Source organism: Gossypium hirsutum, chromosome D11 (assembly GCF_007990345.1).
Source record: "Gossypium hirsutum isolate 1008001.06 chromosome D11, Gossypium_hirsutum_v2.1, whole genome shotgun sequence".
NCBI lineage: Eukaryota > Viridiplantae > Streptophyta > Magnoliopsida > Malvales > Malvaceae > Gossypium > Gossypium hirsutum.
The window spans coordinates 8,865,379-8,887,591 of NC_053447.1; the positions used below are offsets into that span (position 1 = coordinate 8,865,379).

The window sequence follows — 22,213 nt, forward strand, 5'->3', positions numbered from 1 at the left end:
TTGTTTGAAAAGTCAAATGGGGTGGGCACCGAAAGTAGAAAGTAATATTGGTTGGCAAGTTGGGTTAAAAGTTGGCATGGGATAATTGTAATTTTGGTCCCTAATTGTATAGGGACATTGCAAGTTGATACTTGAACCTCAACTATAAATAGGCCTAACCATTGCTTACTTTCTTCATCCCATAATTGCCATTCTCTATTTAAGGCATTATTCTCTCTCTATTTGTAAATTTCACTTGTAATTTTTGGAGTGAAATATATTTGGTAGTGCCCGAGGACGTAGGCAAAATTTGCTGACCCTCGTTAAAATTCTGGTGTTCTTTATTATTTGTTTTGCATATTTTGTGAATGTGATTGTAGTAATTTATTGTGCTATTAAATTACGATAGAGGGATATTCTGGCTAGGAAAGACTTGGTATTTAAGTGATCTTCGTGATCTACCTCTCTTTCCTGGGAATTGAACTTAGTGTGATTTTTCAGTACAATAATTTTACTCTTTCACACGCTTCCGCGCAACATTTTTGCTTTAAATTTGCAGAGAAAAGAAAGGATTGATATTAGCTTTGAAACTTCTGACTCAAAACAGCTTCTCTCATTTTCTATCTCACTTAAAAGGCTAAGCTTCTTTAGGTAACTGACTTCTTCTTCTTCTTCTCCCTACCTTGGAACTAAAACAAAAGGGTTCTTTTTTCAAAGAACTTTAAGCTGCAATTAATCCAGATACCCCATCCTAATTAGGTTGTATTGAAAAATCTCCATTTTCCTTGTTTAGTGTTGTTGACTTTCCTTAGTTCACGTACGCCTTTTAAGGTTGATTCTATTAATTTCTTCTTTTATTTTTTTGTAAATTTTGTGTACATTTCTTTGAAGTTTTGGATCGGGATGTGAAGTTCAATTTTGTGATACAACTTGCATTCCTTAAATTTGTTTTTCTTATTAGAATTAAATTTGATTAATTTTATCATTTTTCTTGGTCTTTAGATTTGAAAAGTTTCTCGCGTGTTTTAAATTGCCGAAAATTTCTTGATGGTTGACTATGATGACCATTTGTCAGAAAAAATGGAAGTTTTTATTTCGAAAAGTTTCAATTAACTAAAGTCTTAGTTTTCGTGATTATACAAGTTTGCTCTCGACAACGTATTTGCTTTTAAGATTTTCCTTTTCCTCCCTTTCTCTTTTCCTTGTTCTTTCAGTAGCCGCCTTTTTTTCTTTTACCTGAATTAATTCCTTACCAATACCAAATAAAAGCTCCATCTTGCTTGTAATTGGTTGCATAAAGAGGGAAAAAAAACTAGTTTAAAACCTTTTTTTTTTTTTACAACTTGATTGTAATTTGCTTTTCTTTTTAATGCTTTCTTCAACAGGAAGTTAGATAGTGATCATTTCATGGCCTTATCTTATTTTTGGTCATAGTTTCAACGATGTTGGAAAAGAAGGAAATTCTGGATGTTGAAAAGGTAATAAGAGATTTCGAAGTATTGACCAAAGATGCTGAGAATGTTCAAAGAGAGACTTTAAAGATGATTTTGGAAGAAAATGGATGCGCTGAGTATTTGCAAAATCTGGGCCTCAATGGCAGAACTGACCCTGAAAGCTTCAAAGCTTGTGTTCCTCTCGTCACTCACAAGGACTTGGAGCCTTGTATTCAAAGAGTTGCTGATGGTGCTTTTTCCCCGATTCTCACCGGAAAACCAATAACAACCATTTCTATCAGGTATTTTCAACCTTTTAGTTTGTTGGCTATCATTTGATTTCCAAGACTGACCGCCTCTTATTGAAATTCGCAGCTCTGGCACTACTCAAGGAAAGCCCAAATTTGTGCCTTTTAATGACGAAATGATGGAAACTACTTTGCAGATATTCCGTACTTCTTTTGCTTTTAGAAACAAGTAATTAATTGAATATATTAGCTCTAATTTTTTTACCCTTCTCCTCTTTAAAGTCTTTAATGACCATTAACAATTTCCTTTCTATCCACACCTTTACTCTCAATTTTTTATGATAGTGGATATTAACCAGTTTTGAAATACATGTGTTATGTCCACCACTAATTTTATTTGAGCTGTTATTAATTTGTTTGTATTTTTTGGTATACAGAGAATTTCCTATTGAAAATGGGAGGGCTTTGCAGTTCATTTACAGTAGCAAGCAGATTAAAACCAAAGGGGGTTTGTTTGCTGGAACTGCAACCAGCAATGTCTTTCGCAATTCGCAGTTCAGAAAAGCGATGAAAGCAATGCAATCTGAGTGCTGTAGCCCTGATGAGGTGATATTTGGTCCTGATTTTCACCAATCTTTGTACTGCCATCTTTTATGTGGGCTGATTTTTCATGAGGAAATTCAGTTGGTTTCCTCTTCTTTTGCATATAGCATTGTTCTTGCATTTCGAACTTTCGAACAAGTTTGGGAAGAGCTTTGTGATGATATAAGAGAAGGGGTCCTCACAAGTCGGATCACATTTCCTCCTGTCCGGTCTGCTATGGCCAAATTGCTGAAGCCAAATCCTGAATTGGCTGATATGATTGAGAAGAAATGTTCAGGATTAAATAATTGGTATGGATTAATACCAGAGCTGTTCCCTAATGTTAAATACATTTATGGGATAATGACTGGGTGCATGGAGCCTTATCTGAAAAAGTTAAGGCATTATGCTGCGGATGTACCTCTTATAAGTGCTGATTACGGTTCTTCTGAGGGGTGGATTGGGGCAAATATCAATCCAAGTCTACCTCCTGAGTCAGCTACTTATGCTGTGCTTCCTAATATTGGGTATTTTGAGTTCATTCCTCTGAAAGAGAATGTTGAGGAGCATATGCAAGAGAATGGCAATGTTTCTTTCCTTTCCATGGAGCCAAAGCCAGTGGATCTTACTGAAGTTAGGGTTGGTGAAGAATATGAAGTTATCATCACGAACTTTGGAGGTACCTTAAAATTTTCACCTTATGATTCAAATTATTATTATTATTTGCATTTCCTACCATTAGTTTATGTGTGTGTAGTCATTTTGGAGCTATAGAGGACAGGTTATTTCTGATGCAATTCTTCTCTTTCCTACAGTTTTTGTTTTCTTAACTGCTTGCATTGTTCTAAATAAATTTCTTTGATTCAGACATTTTAAATCTTGTCGGTTAAGACAAATTCATACCTTGTTCATCTATTCTGAAGTAGTTGTATCAAACGGTTAAAGGCTGAATTTATTTGGCTTTTTGGTATATCTTTCTGTACATACAAATGTTTTTTTGTTGTTACTTTTCTCAACTTGGAAATAGTTCTATTTTTAAAGAAGACCTATGTGTGCTATGCGATATTTCTCTTTGCTTCAAACTAGTAACTTTAGTATTAAGAATTTGGCAACTTCTGCTTCTTAGGTGCAGAGACAAAACTCATAAATAAGGGAGACATGTCTGATCCATCATGTCTTCATATGTTTCTTTATTTATATAATTATTTCTATCAAATTTTTAAAGTAAGATGGTATCTGGTATCCTCTTTAGTTTTACTTTGTCATCATTCATTCTTTATCATATTTACATGCCTTCTTGCCTGGGCCTTAGTGGTTTTGCTAGTGAAGTTTTTCTTAATACACCTTTTATCTCTTGGTTTTCCCCTTTTTAAAATCATTCAAGTGTATAAGTCATTGATGGCTGTCTAATTAGTTGTCATCTCAAACTACATAGAGGAGGTTAATGGTTTTAACTATGTTAAAGTTTTTATGATATCAAGGATGACATTAGTTAACAAAATAATGTAGTGTGAAAAGGATTGGATGGATATTTTGGTCAATTTTCTGTGTATTTTTTATTCATTGTTTTAATAATTAAAAGCATTATGGCCAACAAGGAGAAGATGGAAGCTTTTAGTGTCTTTGCATAGGTTTTTGTGTAGTCATATAAAAGTTTAGTGTAATTTTTTGGTTGTCCTTTTCCTTTGAAATATTGTAGTATGCATTCACATTTAGTTCCTAGTTTTTAGAAGGAGTCCAATTCCTTAATTTCATTTTATCTGTAAACCCCAGGTTTATACAGATATAAGCTAGGGGATGTGGTCAAGGTTATGGGCTTCCATAACTCAACCACGGAACTGAAATTTGTTTGCAGGAGAAATGTCATGCTCGCCATAAACATCGACAAGAGCACCGAGCAAGATTTACAATTTGCCGTGGAAGAAGCCGCCAAGTTAATTTCCAAGAAAAAGCTGGAAGTGATTGATTTCTCTAGTAATGTGGATGTATCAACTGACCCAGGTCATTATGTGATATTTTGGGAAATTAGTGGGCAAGTAAGCGATGAGGTCCTAACAGAATGCTGCAATTGTTTGGATAGATCTTTCGTGGATGGAGGCTATGTTAGTTCACGAAAGGTTGATGCCATTGGTCCCCTCGAGCTTTGTGTTGTTCGGAGGGGAACTTTCCAGAAGGTTCTTGATCATTACTTAGGATTAGGAGCAGCTCTTAGTCAATTCAAAACACCGCGATGTGTACGGCCGACAAACAATAAAGTGTTACAAATCTTATGTGACAATGTTGCCAAAAACTATTTCAGCACTGCTTTCTAGAATGTAAAATTTCTTCCCCGTTTCTGTTGAAGGGTGTTTATTCGCTTAATCATCTAGCTCATCTTCTTACTACGTTGAATGCAAGATCATTTAATTTCTGTGGGACTCAGACAAGCCCCCCATAGTTGAATTCTAAGGTTTGGTGGTTGATATGCCCACCATAACTAGCTTTCTTCCTTTTTAGACAAATCTTATTTTAGCTCAAGATATTTGCTTGAAACCCCTTGTTTTTAATGGACATGATGAAGTAGGGCCAACCAGGAAATTTAAGCTTTTATTTAAATTTAGTGGACCAACAACAATCTTAGCTTTTTTTTTTTTAAAGCAAAATGTTTAATATCAGTGGTTCTTTATATCCAAATCTTGACTTGAATAATAGTCTAAAATTAGTTGGATCTTGTTATCATTTGTCAATTCAGGTCACTTTTCTAACTTTCGTACTTCGGCAAAGCTTCTTTCCTATCATTTATGATTTTGTTCATCTTTAAGTGGGGTGGTTAACGAGTGACTTTTAGCTCATTTTTCAATGGTCTCTTTTCTTTATTCGGGTGTCTGGTCACTTTGTTAAACTTTTTTTTTATATATATTTTTGGAGTGTATAATCGGTGGTGGTGGGTTATTTTTTTATGAACTGAAAAATTTATCGGGTAGTTTTCTAAATTATTTAGTCATTATCACTCCTCTTCAGAAGTTTCATCTGATTCAATTTCAAATTTAATTAGAATCTAATATCGAGGGTCTTAAACCAAAAATATTGATAAACTTTTATGACATTATATATGATATGTTAACATGTTCATGTATTAATATATTTTTCCATCATGTTGTTCTTCACTGTTCTGGTTCATATATGTTTCTCTTTTTCTGCTGCTGCTACTTACATTCATCCAAGTGTAAACTGGACATGGAAAACTACATAGCTATTAATTGGAGAAAATAGAACATTGCTGGTGGTTAATAAGTATACCACAAAAATAAAAAATATAAAAACTTTATGCTGTTTTATTTTGCATTTTTTTCCCATATATATTGTTGTGATATGATGATGTAGCTACCATAAAAAGGGATTTGAACTGTTACTCCAAAACCAAATAAGAATATGATAAAATCCCGACAATAATTGTGGAATAGCCTGGTTGAAGAAATCCCATGTTATTGCTAATTTAATTGCAAATTCTGCTTTACATGGTATGCTGTAATTCTAATTGCTTACGTTTAAACCCGGTTTTTTATGAGTATTTCCCTTATTTTTTATCCTTCCCTTTTCATGGGTAGTTGATTAGGAATAAGGTGATGGCTTGGGATTCGAATCTCAAATTTGTTGAATATTATAATGAGTGCGTATAATCATTTATGTATAAACCAATATGACAATCCCCCAGAAATTTTATTTAAACTCAAATGAAGAAGATAAAAACCAAAGGGAAAAATGAAGATGCAGCAACATTTGCTACATGGGATTGTGGCAGCCGTTTATATGATTCGTATGAATTGGTATCACTCAGTCATGTGATCGACCGGCATCTAATGGAACTGCCTTATTGAGATGGTTCGAAGAGGCCAATGACCGGAATTTCTCATCCCACTGATTTCACCCCAGTTAGCATTGCAGATCCCACAAGCAAATCCATAGCCAAGGAATCATCTTCTCTGAGGAGCAGCTCGCGTGAACTTCATGAGAGCAAGTGTTGGAAGAAAAGAAGGTTTGGATAAAGGAGGGATAAGGCTATAAATTTAAGATCACGATTCAGTTGCTTTTGCAACAAGTAACATACAAAACAATGTAATTGATTCAAAGGTAATTATGTTTATTGTTCATCGATGCTGCTTTTCTTAATTCTTGCTGTTAATTAACCAAGCAAAGTTGGTTCTGATGTAGCACAATTCTTCCCCAAAAGACCTGATTTGGGTCAGAGAATATGCATAGCACTAATCAGTTTCAGTTGCTTCCAAATTAGGCCTTTCGTTGCCATAAAGCTCCTGAGCATGGGCCTCCCATTGCCTGGTCTGGGCCATTCGATGTAGCACTAGGTTACAAGTTTTTAGCTAAAAGGGGTGAACAACGACCAGGAAATTCAGTTAATAGGGGACTCAACTATTTGAAGAGTTGAATAGCTTTTGGGACCATTTCTTGGCAGTCCCTTATTCCCTTCCAAATAGAACATGCCCATTTAGTCAATTAGTCCTTGAAAGAATCTACAGCCAGCTATGGGGACACTCTTTATTTAAGCCAACTTATATATATAGGGAATCTCACCCTTTGTTTTATTTATGTTTCATGACCCACACTTAATAGAAGACTTCATCCACAAACTAATTTGTATAATACTAATTCTATTACCATTAAGCAACCCCTTTTGACCATCAACTTTTCTTCAAACTTCATATAGTAAATTTCAAGTCTCCCACATACCATTTGAATATCCAAATAATTTTAGATGCAATATGAGGACTGGACTTGCGTCATTTTCCTGTGGGAAAGTAATCAAATCAAGCAAAGCGTTGAAGTTTACCAAAAGTTTAACCTAGAAGCAAGTAGGCGTAGCAACTGACTTAGTATATTGGATAAAAATCAACATCCTCAGATATATGCAAATGTTTGATTTTTCTTTGGGGAGGGGTTCTTGTTTCTATCTACTATTACTACAATTAATAAAGGGACAGTGGTTGTTCGTTTGCTCATTGTCTGCATTGGGAGGGTGAAGTCAAAGCGAGTGAGAAAGGCGTCATTAATGGTGAGATCAATGCCACACCAGCAGCTCTTCGATGGGTTGCTTTCATCATCAAGTTCCAATAGAATTCCGAGAAGAGAGCTACGAAATTAAATTCCCAGGCTTATCTTAAAAATAACTTCACATTTCACCCTTATTATTTTAATCTTAAGAATACAGGGAATAAAAGGAAAGGGGAACAGAGTCTGAAGGCGTTTTCTTCATTAAATTTTATTTTGCTTGCTGGGGTGGGCATGGATGGTGACTATTTTAAAACACCACACTTGCAATTCATTATTGCTTGACTTAAATGTAACCTAATTTAGAAGTTAATAACCTCACCATCCCTATCTCATTCCTCGATGCACGTTTCATCTCCCTTCATCATCGAACACCCATATTTCTCCCATTCCCAATCTGAATCCTGAAACCCATCACCAGTCATTCTTTAGTAACAAAATGAGATGTAATCCCAGGGAGGTCTAGAAAACTGGTCTGAAATTGGTCCATGATTGTGTTGTAATGAGAAAACCCATGCAACGTGTATGTGTCAAAAATTGGTAAAATAACAAGCAGAGAGTGGGACCTAATCCCATATTAGGTGAGCTGTGGGGCACATAAACATATATATACATTCACTTTCCAAAATGTAAAAAATATAAATTTATAAAAAGAAAGAAAAAAACAGAGTGAGTGATTAAAGTTTAAAGATGTGGGTGGTCAGAACTCAGAAATGGAAGAGAAGTTTGCAAATATAAACAGAGGGGGGCCTTTCACTTCTTTTCACAACCTCCAAATCTCTGCTTTGCTCTCTCTCTGTCTCTCTCTCACCCGTCACAACACTAAGGTCCCCAAAAAAGCAATATATTGGATCGAATAAAGTTCTAAACACAGTAAAATAATAAAAATAATTAAGAAAATTAAGAAAAAAGACTAAAGTGAAAAAAAGTAGGAGATTCCATAGTGGAGGCCAGACTCAGAAGCTGTTGACGTTTGAAGGGGTTTTAGTTGTTGCAATAGCCAATGGTATGTAAGTAGAAAACGATGGCGTTTCGGTGGTCTTTTTTTTACTTTACCTGCACCCATTGGGAAACGATCCAGGGTACACTCGGTTTCGTGGTCTCTCTGTCTTTTTCTAGTTCTTGTATTTTTTCTTCTCTTTCTCGGTACCCAAAGTGGAACAAAAATTGAGCAGAGTACAAACTCAGGTTGCTTCAGAACACACTTAACTATTCTCTTTCAACAGCAAATTTCAGAGTGTTTGTCACAAATTCTGGGATCCTTCATTGCATTGTCTTAACCTCTCTTCCCCAAACTTTCCTTTCCCTGTTTGGTCGCTAAGAAACCCAAGAGAAACTTGCTTAAAAACAAAACAAATAGAACCTTAATTCAGCTTATCAATTCCCTTCCGCTCTTGGTATTCTCTTATTTCCTATTACCAAACTTAGCTAAAAAGAGTTGTTGTTTTTTTCCTTAAATGGAATGTGTTTGATGATGATAGTTGTTGCAAGAGATTCTCAAGCTCTTTAAAATAAGTTTAGAGAAGTATTACATTGTTTTGGCTTGACATAAGGCTTTGAACGATTCAAAAAATGGCCGAGTCAACCAAAGTGAGGTTGGTTCGGTGTCCAAAGTGTGAAAACCTTCTCCCAGAGCTTGCTGATTATTCGGTTTACCAGTGTGGTGGCTGCGGTGCTGTTCTTCGAGGTACCGTTGCTTTCTCCTCTCTTTCTTTTTTCCTAGTTGTTTGTTTGGTTAGTGAAGACGAGACAGAAAATCGATTTTGGATCCTGGATCCTGGATCCTGGACCCATGTTACTAAGCTTCCTGTAAATGTTCAAACTTGAACCCATTGGTTAAATTGAAAGGTAAGGTATAGTTAAGGTGTGGATCATGTGTGCTGTTTATGACTCTGGAATCTTATTAGAATGCTAATGATAGTTGTTTTGTATTTACCAACAATGGGCATGGTGCATTCTGTGAAAACTCGAAGTTGGGTATTGCTTGGTTTTCATTTTATTGGGGTTTTGCTTTTTTTTTTTTCTTTTCATTTTATTGGTTCTATAATGCCCTCAATCCGATTGATGAGCAAGCTTGCCATTTTTCTAAGGCAATGAAAGAATCGAGTGCGCTTCAGCCTCCTCTTTTCAATAGTCAGAATCCGATATGGTCATAAAAGTATATTCTATGGAGTATTTTTGTTGAGATCAAAACAATAAAACCATTTAAGGCTTTGATTTCGGTTTCTTGTTGTTTTCTGAACTTTTTAGTGTTGATCTTCCATGAAATTTGTAGTTTTTTCTTGTTTTAATAGAGTAATGTTATTTGATTAACAGCTAAAATTAGGAATCATGAAGCAGTTACTTTCTTGGACAAGTCGAAAGAAGACAGTCTTGGCAGAGTCTCTACCAAATCCCAAACTTCCTCCGAGAAGGGAATAATAGACTCAAGTGATGCCTCTGATGCAGATGTTAAATCAAGTGCTGGGTTTTTGATGTGTGATCAAAGGGATCCAGAGAATAATGATGTTGAGTGCAGTGATAGAAGTAGGAGTGCATCAAAGGTTGCTGGTGATAAATGGTCTCTTGAGAATCCAAATGATATTAGCAGGAACAAGGATGATATAGTGAATTCTATTGGAAGAGAACAGGAGGATTTGGATTCCAATTTTGTATATACTGGTGGATCACAAAGACTGGGACAGATGTCCGATTGGCAGGTTGGGAAACGAGAAGAGATGGAGCAATTTCAGAGAATTCCAAGAGTTGTTGTTGAAGGTGTGCGATTTTCTACCTCAAAACACCCAGATGAAGGCCCATCAAACCTTAATTTGGATTCTTCTTATGGTTATCGCGAATCGTTGCAGAATCAAACTGACCTGGATGGTTCTAGTAGAATTCACCTTGACCAAGATCGAGCTGTGCTTCTGAGGAAGCTAGATGAGCTAAAGGAGCAACTTAGTCAGTCTTGTGATGTGGCTGATAAACCAAAAGAAAAGGCTCCGGTTGATAGGGGGGTAGTTCCTCCAGAGTCTTATGGTTGTACTGATAGCTGGTTTCCAAATAGTTCTTCTGGATTGCAGAAGCCCTCAATGCCTTTCTATGGACCTGATAAGCATGCTGCGGAAGCAGGACCTTCTTACTTTGGTTTTTTTCCAGAACCATTTGCTTATCCCGTTGAACATGATGTGACTCAGCATGGGTTGTATCCTCCAATGCGTAATCCAAATCATATCCCTGCATATGGAGATCCTTTTGGATCCAAAATGCTTGGAAGAGCTCCGCACCAGTTCCCTGGAGAATACCAACAGCCACATCATCCATACTTTTCTGGACAGTACATTGAAAGTAATCATGATCCATTTATGCCGTATCCACGAAGTTCAGTGTTGCACCAGGCTTCTTGTTCTTGCTTTCATTGTTATGAGAAACATCGGCGAGTTCCAGCACCTATTCCACCCAGTTCATTTGGCAATAAAAGGTTCCCTGATGTGCCTAGCAACCCATTTTACCATATTGACAACCCTAGGTCTTTTGGTTCGCATTACCATAGTTCTAGGACCACAATGCCCCCATTGAATGCTCATGCTAGATGGCAGAATGATATTAACTCAGACATGGGTGGTTTTGTTCATTACCGTCCCCAGAGAGTAGTGCTAGCTGGTGGTGGGCGCCATATTCGTCCTATAGCTGGTGGTGCTCCATTTGTAACGTGTTATAATTGCTTTGAATTGCTACGAGTGCCCCGGAAAATGCAGCTCATGGTGAAAAATGAACATAAATTGCGGTGTGGAGCCTGTTCAACTGTGATAAACTTTACTGTCATGGACAAGAAGCTTGTTCTTCTTAATCATGCAGAATCAAAGGGAATTTCTGTAGATGTTGATGATAACTGTAATGAAGGCCGTGTCAACCGAATTGCTACTAACTTCTCCTCTGATGATTATGATCATTCAGGTTATGATTTTCAGTCAATGGATAGAGAACCTGTTGAATCGTCAACTGGCCAGGCTTTGAATTCAGTCAGACCTCAGGAAATGCAAAGCTTTCATTCTTCATCTCCTAGCACCTCCGAGGATGAAAACAGTCCGGATGTTTTAACTGCTTCAAGACAGGAAGTGAGTTCTGTTCAGCAGCCAGCCAAATCCACTTTGTCTTCCCCACCTGCAGGCTCACCTCTTCAAGAGCACTTTGATTATTCTTCTAGCAATCATGCAGCCAATCGATTCGGGAAGGGAAATCGTAGTAGTCGCTCCGATCAAGAGAAAGTTGTGTCAATCAAGGGTGCCACACGACAAAATTCTTTAAAAGAGGCATTACCTACTGAGATGGAGGTGTCATTCAATGAGTATGCTAATACTGGGATTTCTCAAGATTCAGGGGATGTAACTAGGGAAGATGATCAACCGAAAATGGCAAAAGGAGGTGAATCATTTTTTGCAAATATTATCAAGAAGAGTTTTAAGGATTTCTCAAGATTTAATCAAACAGAGGAACGTGGGAAAAGTAACATTTCAGTTAATGGACATCCTATTCCTGAACGTGTGGTTAAAAAAGCTGAAAAGATAGCTGGACCAGTTCTTCCTGGACAGTATTGGTAAGCATCCATTGGTTTTCTCTCTGATCTGTGCTATGAGTTTTACCAGTTTCTTTGTATGTCTATCATGATAGACTGGCATGTAATTTCTAGTGTATTTCAATAATTGACATTCTTGTGTTGCATATGACTAAATCAGGTATGATTTCCGAGCTGGATTCTGGGGTGTTCTCGGCGGACCTTGTCTTGGCATAATTCCTGTAAGATTATATAATTTTTAACCTAGATACTGACTGTTAAGCATTTTGTTGTTTCTTGGTTTTAGTAATTTATGTATATATATATTAAAAAACTGATTTTCAATGCAGCCTTTTATCGAAGAATTTAACCATCCAATACCAGAGAACTGTGCTGGTGGAACCACTGGTGTTTTTGTAAACGGGAGAGAGCTCCATCAGAAAGATTTAGATTTGCTTGCTAATAGAGGGCTTCCACCTGACAGAGATAGATCTTATATCATTGAGATATCGGGCAGAGTTCTGGATGAGGACACTGGTGAAGAGCTAGATAGCCTTGGGAAACTTGCGCCAACGTGAGTCTGTCTTTATTCTTTTCCCCTCCTACATGCTTATACATGTAGATAGCTAAATGTTGCCATAACTAGTTAAAAAGTAGACTGCTTTCATTCAATTCATCCGTTGCAGCTAATAAGTATTGATATTCTCATGACTGTTTTATGCATTAATCCTTTGTAGCCGTAATGCTAACACGTCTTTTGTTCTTTATAAATGTTGGATCTAGGAAAGCCTCGAGGTGAACTAGATCTTAGAATAATGGCAAAGGCATGGCACTAAGATCGTACAATGGAAAGAAATAGGGATAATGGGGTTTATTACATGAGACACGTACAAAAGGGATTGCATAGATGGTTTGTAAATGTAGTTTCTGTTCTTTGATGGTGGTCGATGGTTATAACTTTCTTTTCTAATTTCCTTCCTTTAATTATTGTTAGAATAGTACATTCCTGCATGTTATGAGTTGTTATGAGTACCAAGTGTTAGACATTGTGCCATTGTGTAGGATGTTTGAAAGCTCTCTTTTTTGGTAAAGATTGATTTTTTTTTCCCCGTTGCTTCATTGTGTGTCCATTATAACTTTTGAACTCATGTATTGCTATTAAATTTTCTGCATCTCAAAATGGGGTTTCTTTGTAAGGTATCATCCTGAAGCATTTTTGTTTGTTAATGAACAGAGTTGAGAAAGCGAAGCGTGGTTTTGGCATGAAAGTTCCAAGAGCAGCTGCATAATGCATTTGTAATGATCACAGAATTTTTGATTTTTTCTAAACCAAGTGCCGAAATAAGCATCTTGGCTGTATTGGTTGGAACTTGGAAGGTCTGAAATCTGAATGATGTTTCTGTAGCTAGATGGTTTGGTGTTGGATTGTTTCTTAAGCCATCGATAAAATAGTGATAAAGTTTCTGATTTTATTAGATATTTTCACTGGTGGTGATAATAGTTCACAGTTTAAAGTTACTGCTTTCTCTATGCTGCAATTTGTAAATGGGATTTATGTAAATTTGGTTTGATCCCTCCATTTTTTGTTTTACGGAATGAGATATGGATTTCTCGTCTTTCCTAGCTATCAACAATGGAAGTTCAAAAACCAGAAAATGAAATGAAATTGCTACTAGACTCTGGCGATTCAAGATATGAACATCAATAACTTGGGATGGATGGGATGGAGTTGTGGAACATTGTCAAATTGTTCTTAGACGATCTGAATGCAGCAAAATGATGGTGTCCAACTTATGACTAGGTTGGCAAGTGAAGTCACTGTCGAAGGAGCTCGAAACTGATAAAGTGACTAAGAAGCCTGCCTAATCCCAGGAATAGGGCCCATCTTCATTCCCACTTTCACAATCCACTCCTATGCGGTCCAAAAAGTGGCATGTTTCCTGTAATTTGAATCAAGGATGGGCGAAAGAAGTGCCGTTCGCTGTTCCTTCGGACATTCAATCTAATGCCCGAACATTCACGTGCATGTTCTTCCGGGTGTGTTGGTGCTTCTCTTACATTTTTTTATGGGCATTCGAACATGTTAAAATTCACCGGACGGCATGTTTTATCAACGGAGATGGTAAATACAGGAAGAGATCAATAAATTTAGCCATTTTCTATGGACTTCAGGGGGCTGTATAATTCTTCGACAATGTATCATTCAGTTCGAACGAACGAGATTTTTCTTCCCTCGTGAGATGGGAATGAAGCGGAAAATCTGCAAAATGGCATCCAGGACATCTGGGAGCCCAAAGGAGGGTCACTTGTACACCAAAGGTGAGCTGCATCATCACCATAACCTATAGGTTAATTCTGCTATTAGTTCATGTACTTGGCAAAAATTGTAGATTTAATCCTCTTACCTTTACTTGATCCTTTTCAAATTTTAAAGTTTCAATCCTCACTAAACTATAATTATTAAATTTTGTTATTTTCAAAATCTAAAGTTCCAAACATATTATCATGTGTAATATCATATCAGCTTATTATTTCCACATAATACTAACTAAAAATCCAATTAATAAATTACTGATTATCATTTGCATTATGACCAAAACTTTAGAATTTGAAAAGTATAATGATCTAGAATGATCCAATTGAAGAAAATGGATTAAACCTACAACTGTATGCATAGTACAAGACTAATAATTGATTTTTACCAAACAAATTTAGCTGCTACTGATTGGGCCAAGACTAAAATTTCAAATTTTAAAAAGTACAAGGACTAAAATTTACCAATTCAAAAAGTACAAAAACTAAAATCGATCAAATAAAAATACTTGGACTAAATCTACCACTTTCACAAAGTACAGGGACTAATAGCAGAATTTAACCTAACCCACATGCATCTCAAAAGAAAATAAAACCAATTCTTATTACACCCATACACAATAGAATCGACAAGGTATTATCAATATGCCAATCAGTTTTATCTTATCTAAGGATTTATCAATATCATCTACCAATTCCAAACTGTTTTCAAGTCCAAAACACAGTCGCATTCAGCCTTGAATGCTGCAAGCATGCAACAGTTTGATTATCATTCAAAGATAAAATGCACAAATTAAGGCGTCTAACTAAAACACAATGGCCAACAAGCTCTTGACCTAATGCCAAAATACTTTGTATTGTGCAACATAAAAGCTCGGGTTCAATTCAATCCCTAACATTTCTACCCCTTCCCAAATGATTTAAAAAGAAAATGCAAGATATATATACAATCAAAAAAATGAACACCTAAAAAAGGAAGTACGGAACCAATAGGTGGAACCTGCTTTATCAAAGTCTATTTGCAAAGTAGTCTGTCTGGTGCAACTTTAAGCAATGTTCTGAGATTCAATGCAAGTGTTCAAGAACTTTGTAGTTGAGTTGTTATTTAAGAAAGAGAAAACAGAAGCTAACCCAAATTACAAAACAAACAGATTTGACATTATTCAACAAACAACTCATGTTTTAAACAGCGACCTAGGCATTTCTTTGCTCCAAATGCCAACAGCGACCGTCGGCTTCTTTCTACTTGGTTTGTGGTGGTGAATCAGTATTCTTCTTTGGTTTAAGATATGGATCCTGTGAATATTCAAAGTTACGGAAAGATGTTAAGGCAGAGCAACACCCCCATAAATGAATTCGGAGTTACAATTTCAACATAATCCACACGACAATACCTTGACAAAAACAATGAGGAGATCATGACCCTTTTCAATTTCCAATGGAATTCCATGTTTTGATTCTCTTTATCACATTGCACTCTCTTCATTTTAAAGTTTCGTGCAATTCAACTATAGTTCAAAGTCCAAATACAAAATAAACTAACATAAATAAAAAAAAACTAAAAAAAGTCATTTAAATCTTCATGTTCCTTAAATTAGAGGTGTTCCATCTATCTCGATTCAAACAAAAAAAAAAGTAAACTAACATAATATTAAGAAAACTGGCCCTCCTTTCAGTTCATTAAAATTTGAAACTTTATGTTTGGCGAAATCAATGAAAATTCCCCAAAACAAAAAACATTATTCCTAATCTACGATTTTTAAGTGCAACTAGGTTTAAAACTAAAAGGGAAAGGGCAATAGAAATTACGTCAACAAAGAGAAAGTGAGCGACGACGGTGGCTCCCACAACGCCGCCGAGGATGACAACTGGGCCTGTTAGCAAACTCCATTTCCGGTGAATCATCTTTTATTTCCGCTCCTTCGATAAGTTTCCGCCTTTCTTTTTCGTCAGATCTCCAAATTTGCAATAGAAAAGCACCTCGGCAGCATTTAAAGAAAGAGAGCAGGCCAGTTGGGGCAGTGCCTGCTTGGCCCAAACTATGGCTTTCTTTTCTTGAGTTTTTTATTTCTTTAACCTATTGGTTGACTTGAGCTCAACTCTGGCCCTTAATTTAGAGGCCCTTCCATTGTGGTTTCCAATAATAGGCCCAATTTTATATTTTCCATAAAAGTTTAAAGGTTTATAGTCAAAAAAGTCCTTAAGAAAATACGAAAAAGTTAATTAAACTTATGTATTAAATTCGCACCCAATTAAAATCTTAGTGTTAATAAAAAAATTAAATTAATCCTTTCCATTAACGGTTTTTTTCATTGACCATGTTAATCGCTAAAAAAACTAACAGACCAATCATAAGGTTACACATGGTAGCTTTTGATTTAATCTAATATTTTTCTCATAAAAAATATTAAAAAATCAGAAATATATATAAATCAGAAAAATTATTAAAACTAATATAAAGTTAAAAATATTATAAAGAAACTCTAATAAATCTAATAAATTAAAAAAATATTTAAAATTTTATAAAAATGTATAAAAATTATTATAAACTTATAAAAAAACATAAATATCATTAAAAATATTACATTTATATACAATTATAAAAATTTCAAAGAATCATAAAAACTTAAACTAGGTCAGATTAGTCGTTCGGATCAATTAGACCGAAATCAACAAGGGTACCAATCTGGAGAAAAACAATTAGATTGGTTGACCTGAGAGCGGGACGGTTGAACTGATTTTTTTATTTTATTTTTTTAACATTTTGTTTAATTAAACTAGATTAATCGGTCGATTTAGCAAATTGATAGCTTGACCGACTCGACCACTAGTCTAACTGTACCAAAAACACTTAATTTTTTGAATTTGTTTTTATTAATTTTATAAATTTTCATTATCCTAGTATTAGTATATGTCAGTTTGAAATATTTTGGCCAAGGTTTTCAAAACCAAAACGATGGTTGAAACGATCAATTCACTGGTTTGTCAATTCGACTAATCTGTCCAGTTTATTTAAATAAAATATTAAAAAATCAAAACAAAAAAAATGGTTCAACCACTCTGTCCCAAGTTAACCAATTTAATGGCTTTCCTCAGAATGGTAACTAGGCCGATTTTGGTTTAACTGGTTCGACTGGTTGATTCAGTCCAAATCATGTTTTATGATTTTTTTTAATAATTTTTATAAGTTTATATCAATTTTAATAAAATTTATAATTTTCAATAATTTGTTATGATCTTTCAAGAATTTTTATACATTCTTATAGAATTTTAAATATTTTTTATTAATTTTATAAATTTTTATAAATTATAAATTATATATTTTTATATGTTTATAATATTTATAAGTTTTCATTATTTTTAGGCTTAAAGGTGCAAAAGAAATTCAAACTTTTTCAAAAAAGTAATTAAACAATTTTTTTTCACTCATTTGGATACTTGAACTTTTAAAATGCATCAAAAAGGCCCTCAAACCTTTAAAAAAAACAATTAAGCCTTTACCTTTTTTTTTTGCATTCAATTGGGTACTTGAACTTTCAAAATGCATCAAAAAGACCCTCAAACTTTTTCGATAAAAGCAATTAACCCCCTACTTTTATTAAAAATTAGAAAAAATATAATAATCGAAAAAAATATGAAAAATTGTAAAATTTTATAAAAATAGAAAAAAAATATAAAATATATAGAAATATAAAATTTTATAAAATCGTAAGAAAATTATACAAAATGTAAAGACATATAAACTTCGTTAAAAAATTATAAAAATTATCGTACCAAAAAAAGTATTTTATAATTTTTCTATAACTTTTATTGGTTTCTATTTTTTTATCATTTTCCACCACATGTCACGTTGTGTTGTGACACATGATGACTTTAATTGAAAAAAACTAGGGGTCATTAATTTTTTTATGATTTTTATAAAATTTTACAATTTTTTTTATTTTTTATGATTATTATAAAAAATTCTAATTTTTAATAAATTTTAAAATTTTTATATTTTTATTAAATTTAATAATTTTCTAAAATTTATTATTGTTATCATTTTTTTCTAATTTTTAATAACAGCAGGGGCTTAATTGCTTTTTTGAAAAATTTTGAGTGTCTTTTTGATGCACTTTGAAAGTTTAAGTACCCAATTGAGTGAAAAAAAGCAGCGGCTTAATTACTTTTTTTTTGAAGAAGTTTGATAGCCTTTTTGATATATTTTGAAAGTTCAAGTGCTTAATTGAGTGTAAAAAAAAGAGGGACTTAATTTTTTTTTTAAGTTTGAGGGCTTTTTAGGCCCTTAAGTCTTATCTTTAAGTCATTCATATACTCAGTGAGAAAACGTATCCATTTATTAATGCGACCCATTTCTCTAACTTCATCATTTTCATTCATTTATGTTTATTTGGTTCTACATGCAATTCATTTATGGTTTCAATGAGCTAGTGGAGGGATCGAATGGAAATATATAATTAGGGCTCGAAATTTTATAATTAAGTTTCTGGTTTTCACCTATTAATTATATACTTGTTAAGTCACAAAGTCATTTTACTATAATATTATGATTGAGCTCTCTTTGATTACATACCATTACGAAAACTACACTTAGAGCATTAGATCCAATAGTCTCCCACTTACTCTAGTGAAATAGATGAATCATATTTCGCATTCTCATGCCCTCTACATGTTTCTCAAAGCTCCTGGTTATCACATTCTTAATAAACTCGAATTAACCCCTTTACTATTAAAATAAAACTAAAATGGAATAAAATTAAGTTTAAAAAAATCATTTACTGCAAAGTAAATATTTTAATGCTTCCGAAAACTTTTGTTTCATTTAGAATTGTTATAAATTAGATTTATTTAATTTTTTTAATAGTATAGAGACTAAATTGATTCATTTAATAATGAGTGGTTAATTTTTTTTCGTGGATTAATTTGTAAGTAAAGCCATTTGACACTGTCTACATTTGATGGTCCGAAAATCAAGCATAATTGGGTGACATGTTTCAAAATCACAAAAAATTTAACTATCTAATAGCATCTGAACTCCCATAAAGATATCATTTTAGTAATCTAGTCGGTGTTAAGTGCATCGTGTATGCAAAGAACAAAACAAAGGCTGCTAAGGATATTCGTGTTCTAAGTGATCCCATTTTATAAATATCTCATAGACCCCATCCGGTATTTGATTAGGGCTTTTTCCTTGGACAATAGCAGAAAATAGAGTCCTTAAAAATCAAAGTAGATGATTAAATAAAGATACACCAAAGGCGTCGCATTAGAGAACCGTTGGAATAGGGGCTGAACCTAACTACCAAACTACCAAAGATTCGATTTTGCACGAAATATATTATGTAACACTCTGTCGTACGTTTGTGCCATCCGATAGCATATTCAAGTTTACACCATTGCTTTCGCAGATCGACCATGGCAGAGAAACCCCGCATAGTCATGTTACCGACTCCAGGCATGGGACATCTCATTCCACTAATCGGATTCGCCAAAGACCTCGTTCACTCCCACGACTTAGCTATCACACTCATCATTCTCACAATTGGGCCACCAACAAACGCACAAAAGGACCTCCTTCATGCTCTCACTGGAACCATAAAACCCATACTTGTTCCTCCAGTTAGCTACCAACCTGAAATGAATGCCTTTTTCGCAATCACTCGATCCATGTCTTCCATCCGCCATTTGTTCAAGTCATTGGTTGATAGTAACAGGCCCAGGGCATTGGTCGTTGATCTTCTTTCCACTGATGTCTTGGACGTTGCCATGGAATTTAACATTCCATCCTATGTATACTTTCCTTCCTCGGCTTTGTCTTTGGCTCTTATGTTTGACTTGCCAACGTTAGATGAGACTGTCTCCTGTGAGTTCAAGGACCTTCCGGAACTGATGAAATTACCAGGGTCCGTCCCGGTTCATGGTAGAGATTTTCCAGCAGAGGAAAGATGAATACAAGTGGTTGCTTAACGAGGCGAAGCGATACCGTATAGCTAAGGGTATGATATTGAATAGCTTCAAGGACTTGGAACCAGGAACCATCGAGGCTTTACAACTGGAGGAACCCGATAAGCCTGCTGTATACGCTATTGGGCCACGCTTACAAACCGGTTCGAGTGGTGGGATTGATGAATCTGAGTGTGGTAAATGGTTAGATAATCAGCCGAGCGGCTCTGTGTTGTTTGTTTCGTTTGGCAGCGGGGGTACTCTCTCCTTGGATCAACTCAACAATTAGCCTCGGGCTTAGAAATGAGTGAGCAAAGATTTTTATGGGTTGTAAGACCACCGAATGAAATGTCTGCTATGGGCTCCTATTATGATTCACAAAACAACAAAGAACCTTTGAGCTTTTTGCCACAAGGGTTTCTGGATAGAACCGAAGAAAAGGGTCTAGTGGTGCCATCTTGGGCTCCACAAATGGAGATTCTGGATCATGGTTCAACTGGTGGGTTCCTGACCCGTTGTGGGTGGAATTCGGTCCTTGAGAGCATAGCCAATGGTGTACCTATGATTGCCTGGCCACTATATGCAGAGCAAAGAATGAATGCGGTTCTTTTGACTGAGGGCATAAACGTTGCATTGAGGCCAACAGTTAACCAAAAGGGTGTTGTGGAACGAGAAGAAATAGCAAGGGTCACAAAGTGTTTGATGAAGGGAGATCAAGGGTTGATCATTCGTGAAGAAATGAGCAAGTACAAGGACGCTGCTGCCAAGGCTGTGAGTAAAAGTGGGTCATCAACGAAAGCACTGTCCCAATTAGTGGTCAAATGGAAGGAAGATGTACAACATATGATATGAAGTCCAATTTTCCTTTCCATCATCTTATATTTACCAAGTTTGAAAGTGCTTTAACATTTCAATGATTGCAATATTGTGTAAAGTTAAGTGGCAAATTAAACCTCTCGAATCTCAGCTTTTCAATCCCAAATTATTGATACAAAGCAAAATCCAAATAGCCATTTTTTAATCTCCAAAAGTAATTGTTTTTGGTAAAGATAGAAAATTGTGAGGTCTGTATATCTATTCAATTATTCTAAAGAAAAGATTGGTGGTAAGTGATTGTGCGCGTATAATATAAGCTGTGCGCCACTACAACTCTAATGGTACTTGGATTGGATGAATGTTTAAGGTTATTAGGAATAGAGTTGCCTTATTTTAAGTTTGTTGCGTTGCATGCCGATCCAATCTCTACTTCACATTATTGCTCCAATAACTTAATGGTTTATATCTATAATCTATCCAATCCATATTTTAGTTATGCTTGTCATCATGAAGTGGTAAGGCATAAGTCAAACGTTACATGACACCATTTTGATATCTATTAACTAAAAGCCTGTCCAGAAATAGGGAAATTCATGATTACAGAAAAGATAAATTTAATAAATTCATCATACATTCGCTGATTTCTTTTTCTTTTTTACACGTTGGAGAATAACAAGCCGCTGCAATACCAAAACAGCTGAAAAGTAGCTTCACGTATTTCATGCTGGGATTTATATTTGTTTTTTTTTTATTAATTTACTTTTTACATCGTCCGCCATGGGTTTGGATCCACTTCATTTTTTCCCATCTATTAATATTGAATGCAAGTTTAATCACCATTTATAAATTAATATTTACATTGAATAAATGGATTGAGTCCTACACAATTAAATGATGATGATTATTGAATATTAATGAATGAAAAAAATAATGGAATGGATCTTAATCCGTTTGTTACTCTATGATTAAATTTTCAATTTTCTTTTTGAGTTTACATGTAAAAATTCAGTCACAACTTTTTACTCCTTTAATCTAATCAAACAGGTTTGAATATATTATTATTAAAATTAGTAAAATTATTATTATTTTATTTACTCTATTCAATTGCTTTTTTTTTAAATATAATAATTTATTTGGCCCTTCAATTAAAAAAATTATTTTAGTTCATCATTTAATTTTTCATCTCTTTCTGACTTTACACTTGTATTGTTTGTTAAATCACCCAAAATAGATGAAAGAGTTAACATTTGTCAACTTTGTTGATATGTCATCCACGTGTATGCCACATTAACAACTAAGTAATTTTTAAAATTAATTTTTAA

At 34.8% G+C, this 22,213-nt stretch overlaps 2 protein-coding genes and 1 pseudogene across 7 annotated transcripts; all 3 read left to right on the forward strand.

The window, feature by feature from the left end:
• The first annotated feature begins 556 nt into the window (after positions 1–556).
• LOC107923052 (jasmonoyl--L-amino acid synthetase JAR4) lies at positions 557–4,603 on the forward strand. 5 transcript variants are annotated; one of them, XM_016853262.2, is made up of 5 exons: positions 557–630; positions 1,365–1,714; positions 1,788–1,889; positions 2,098–2,921; positions 4,016–4,603. In XM_016853262.2, the coding sequence occupies exons 2-5, from the start codon at positions 1,422–1,424 to the stop codon at positions 4,552–4,554; spliced, it is 1,758 nt and encodes a 585-aa protein (XP_016708751.1). In that variant the 5' UTR covers positions 557–630; positions 1,365–1,421; the 3' UTR covers positions 4,555–4,603. The 5 variants fall into 5 exon arrangements, with proteins under 5 accessions (XP_016708751.1, XP_040961862.1, XP_040961863.1 ...); XM_041105928.1 differs by having other exon boundaries at positions 4,098–4,603; XM_041105929.1 differs by having other exon boundaries at positions 629–810; positions 4,098–4,603.
• A 3,578-nt stretch (positions 4,604–8,181) lies between these two features.
• LOC107924066 (protein ENHANCED DISEASE RESISTANCE 4) lies at positions 8,182–13,435 on the forward strand. Of its 2 annotated transcripts, XR_005921045.1 has the most exons (6): positions 8,182–8,972; positions 9,602–11,861; positions 12,001–12,061; positions 12,170–12,393; positions 12,603–12,729; positions 13,054–13,296. XR_005921045.1 is itself a non-coding variant. In XM_016854337.2 (5 exons), exons 1-5 carry the CDS (start codon positions 8,858–8,860, stop codon positions 13,106–13,108), a joined length of 2,715 nt encoding a protein of 904 aa, XP_016709826.2. In that variant the 5' UTR covers positions 8,187–8,857; the 3' UTR covers positions 13,109–13,435. The 2 variants fall into 2 exon arrangements, 1 of the variants encoding a protein (XP_016709826.2); XM_016854337.2 differs by lacking the exon at positions 12,603–12,729 and having other exon boundaries at positions 8,187–8,972; positions 13,054–13,435.
• A 5,867-nt stretch (positions 13,436–19,302) lies between these two features.
• On the forward strand, positions 19,303–20,951 carry LOC107923565 (hydroquinone glucosyltransferase-like; annotated as a pseudogene).
• Positions 20,952–22,213: the final 1,262 nt, after the last annotated feature.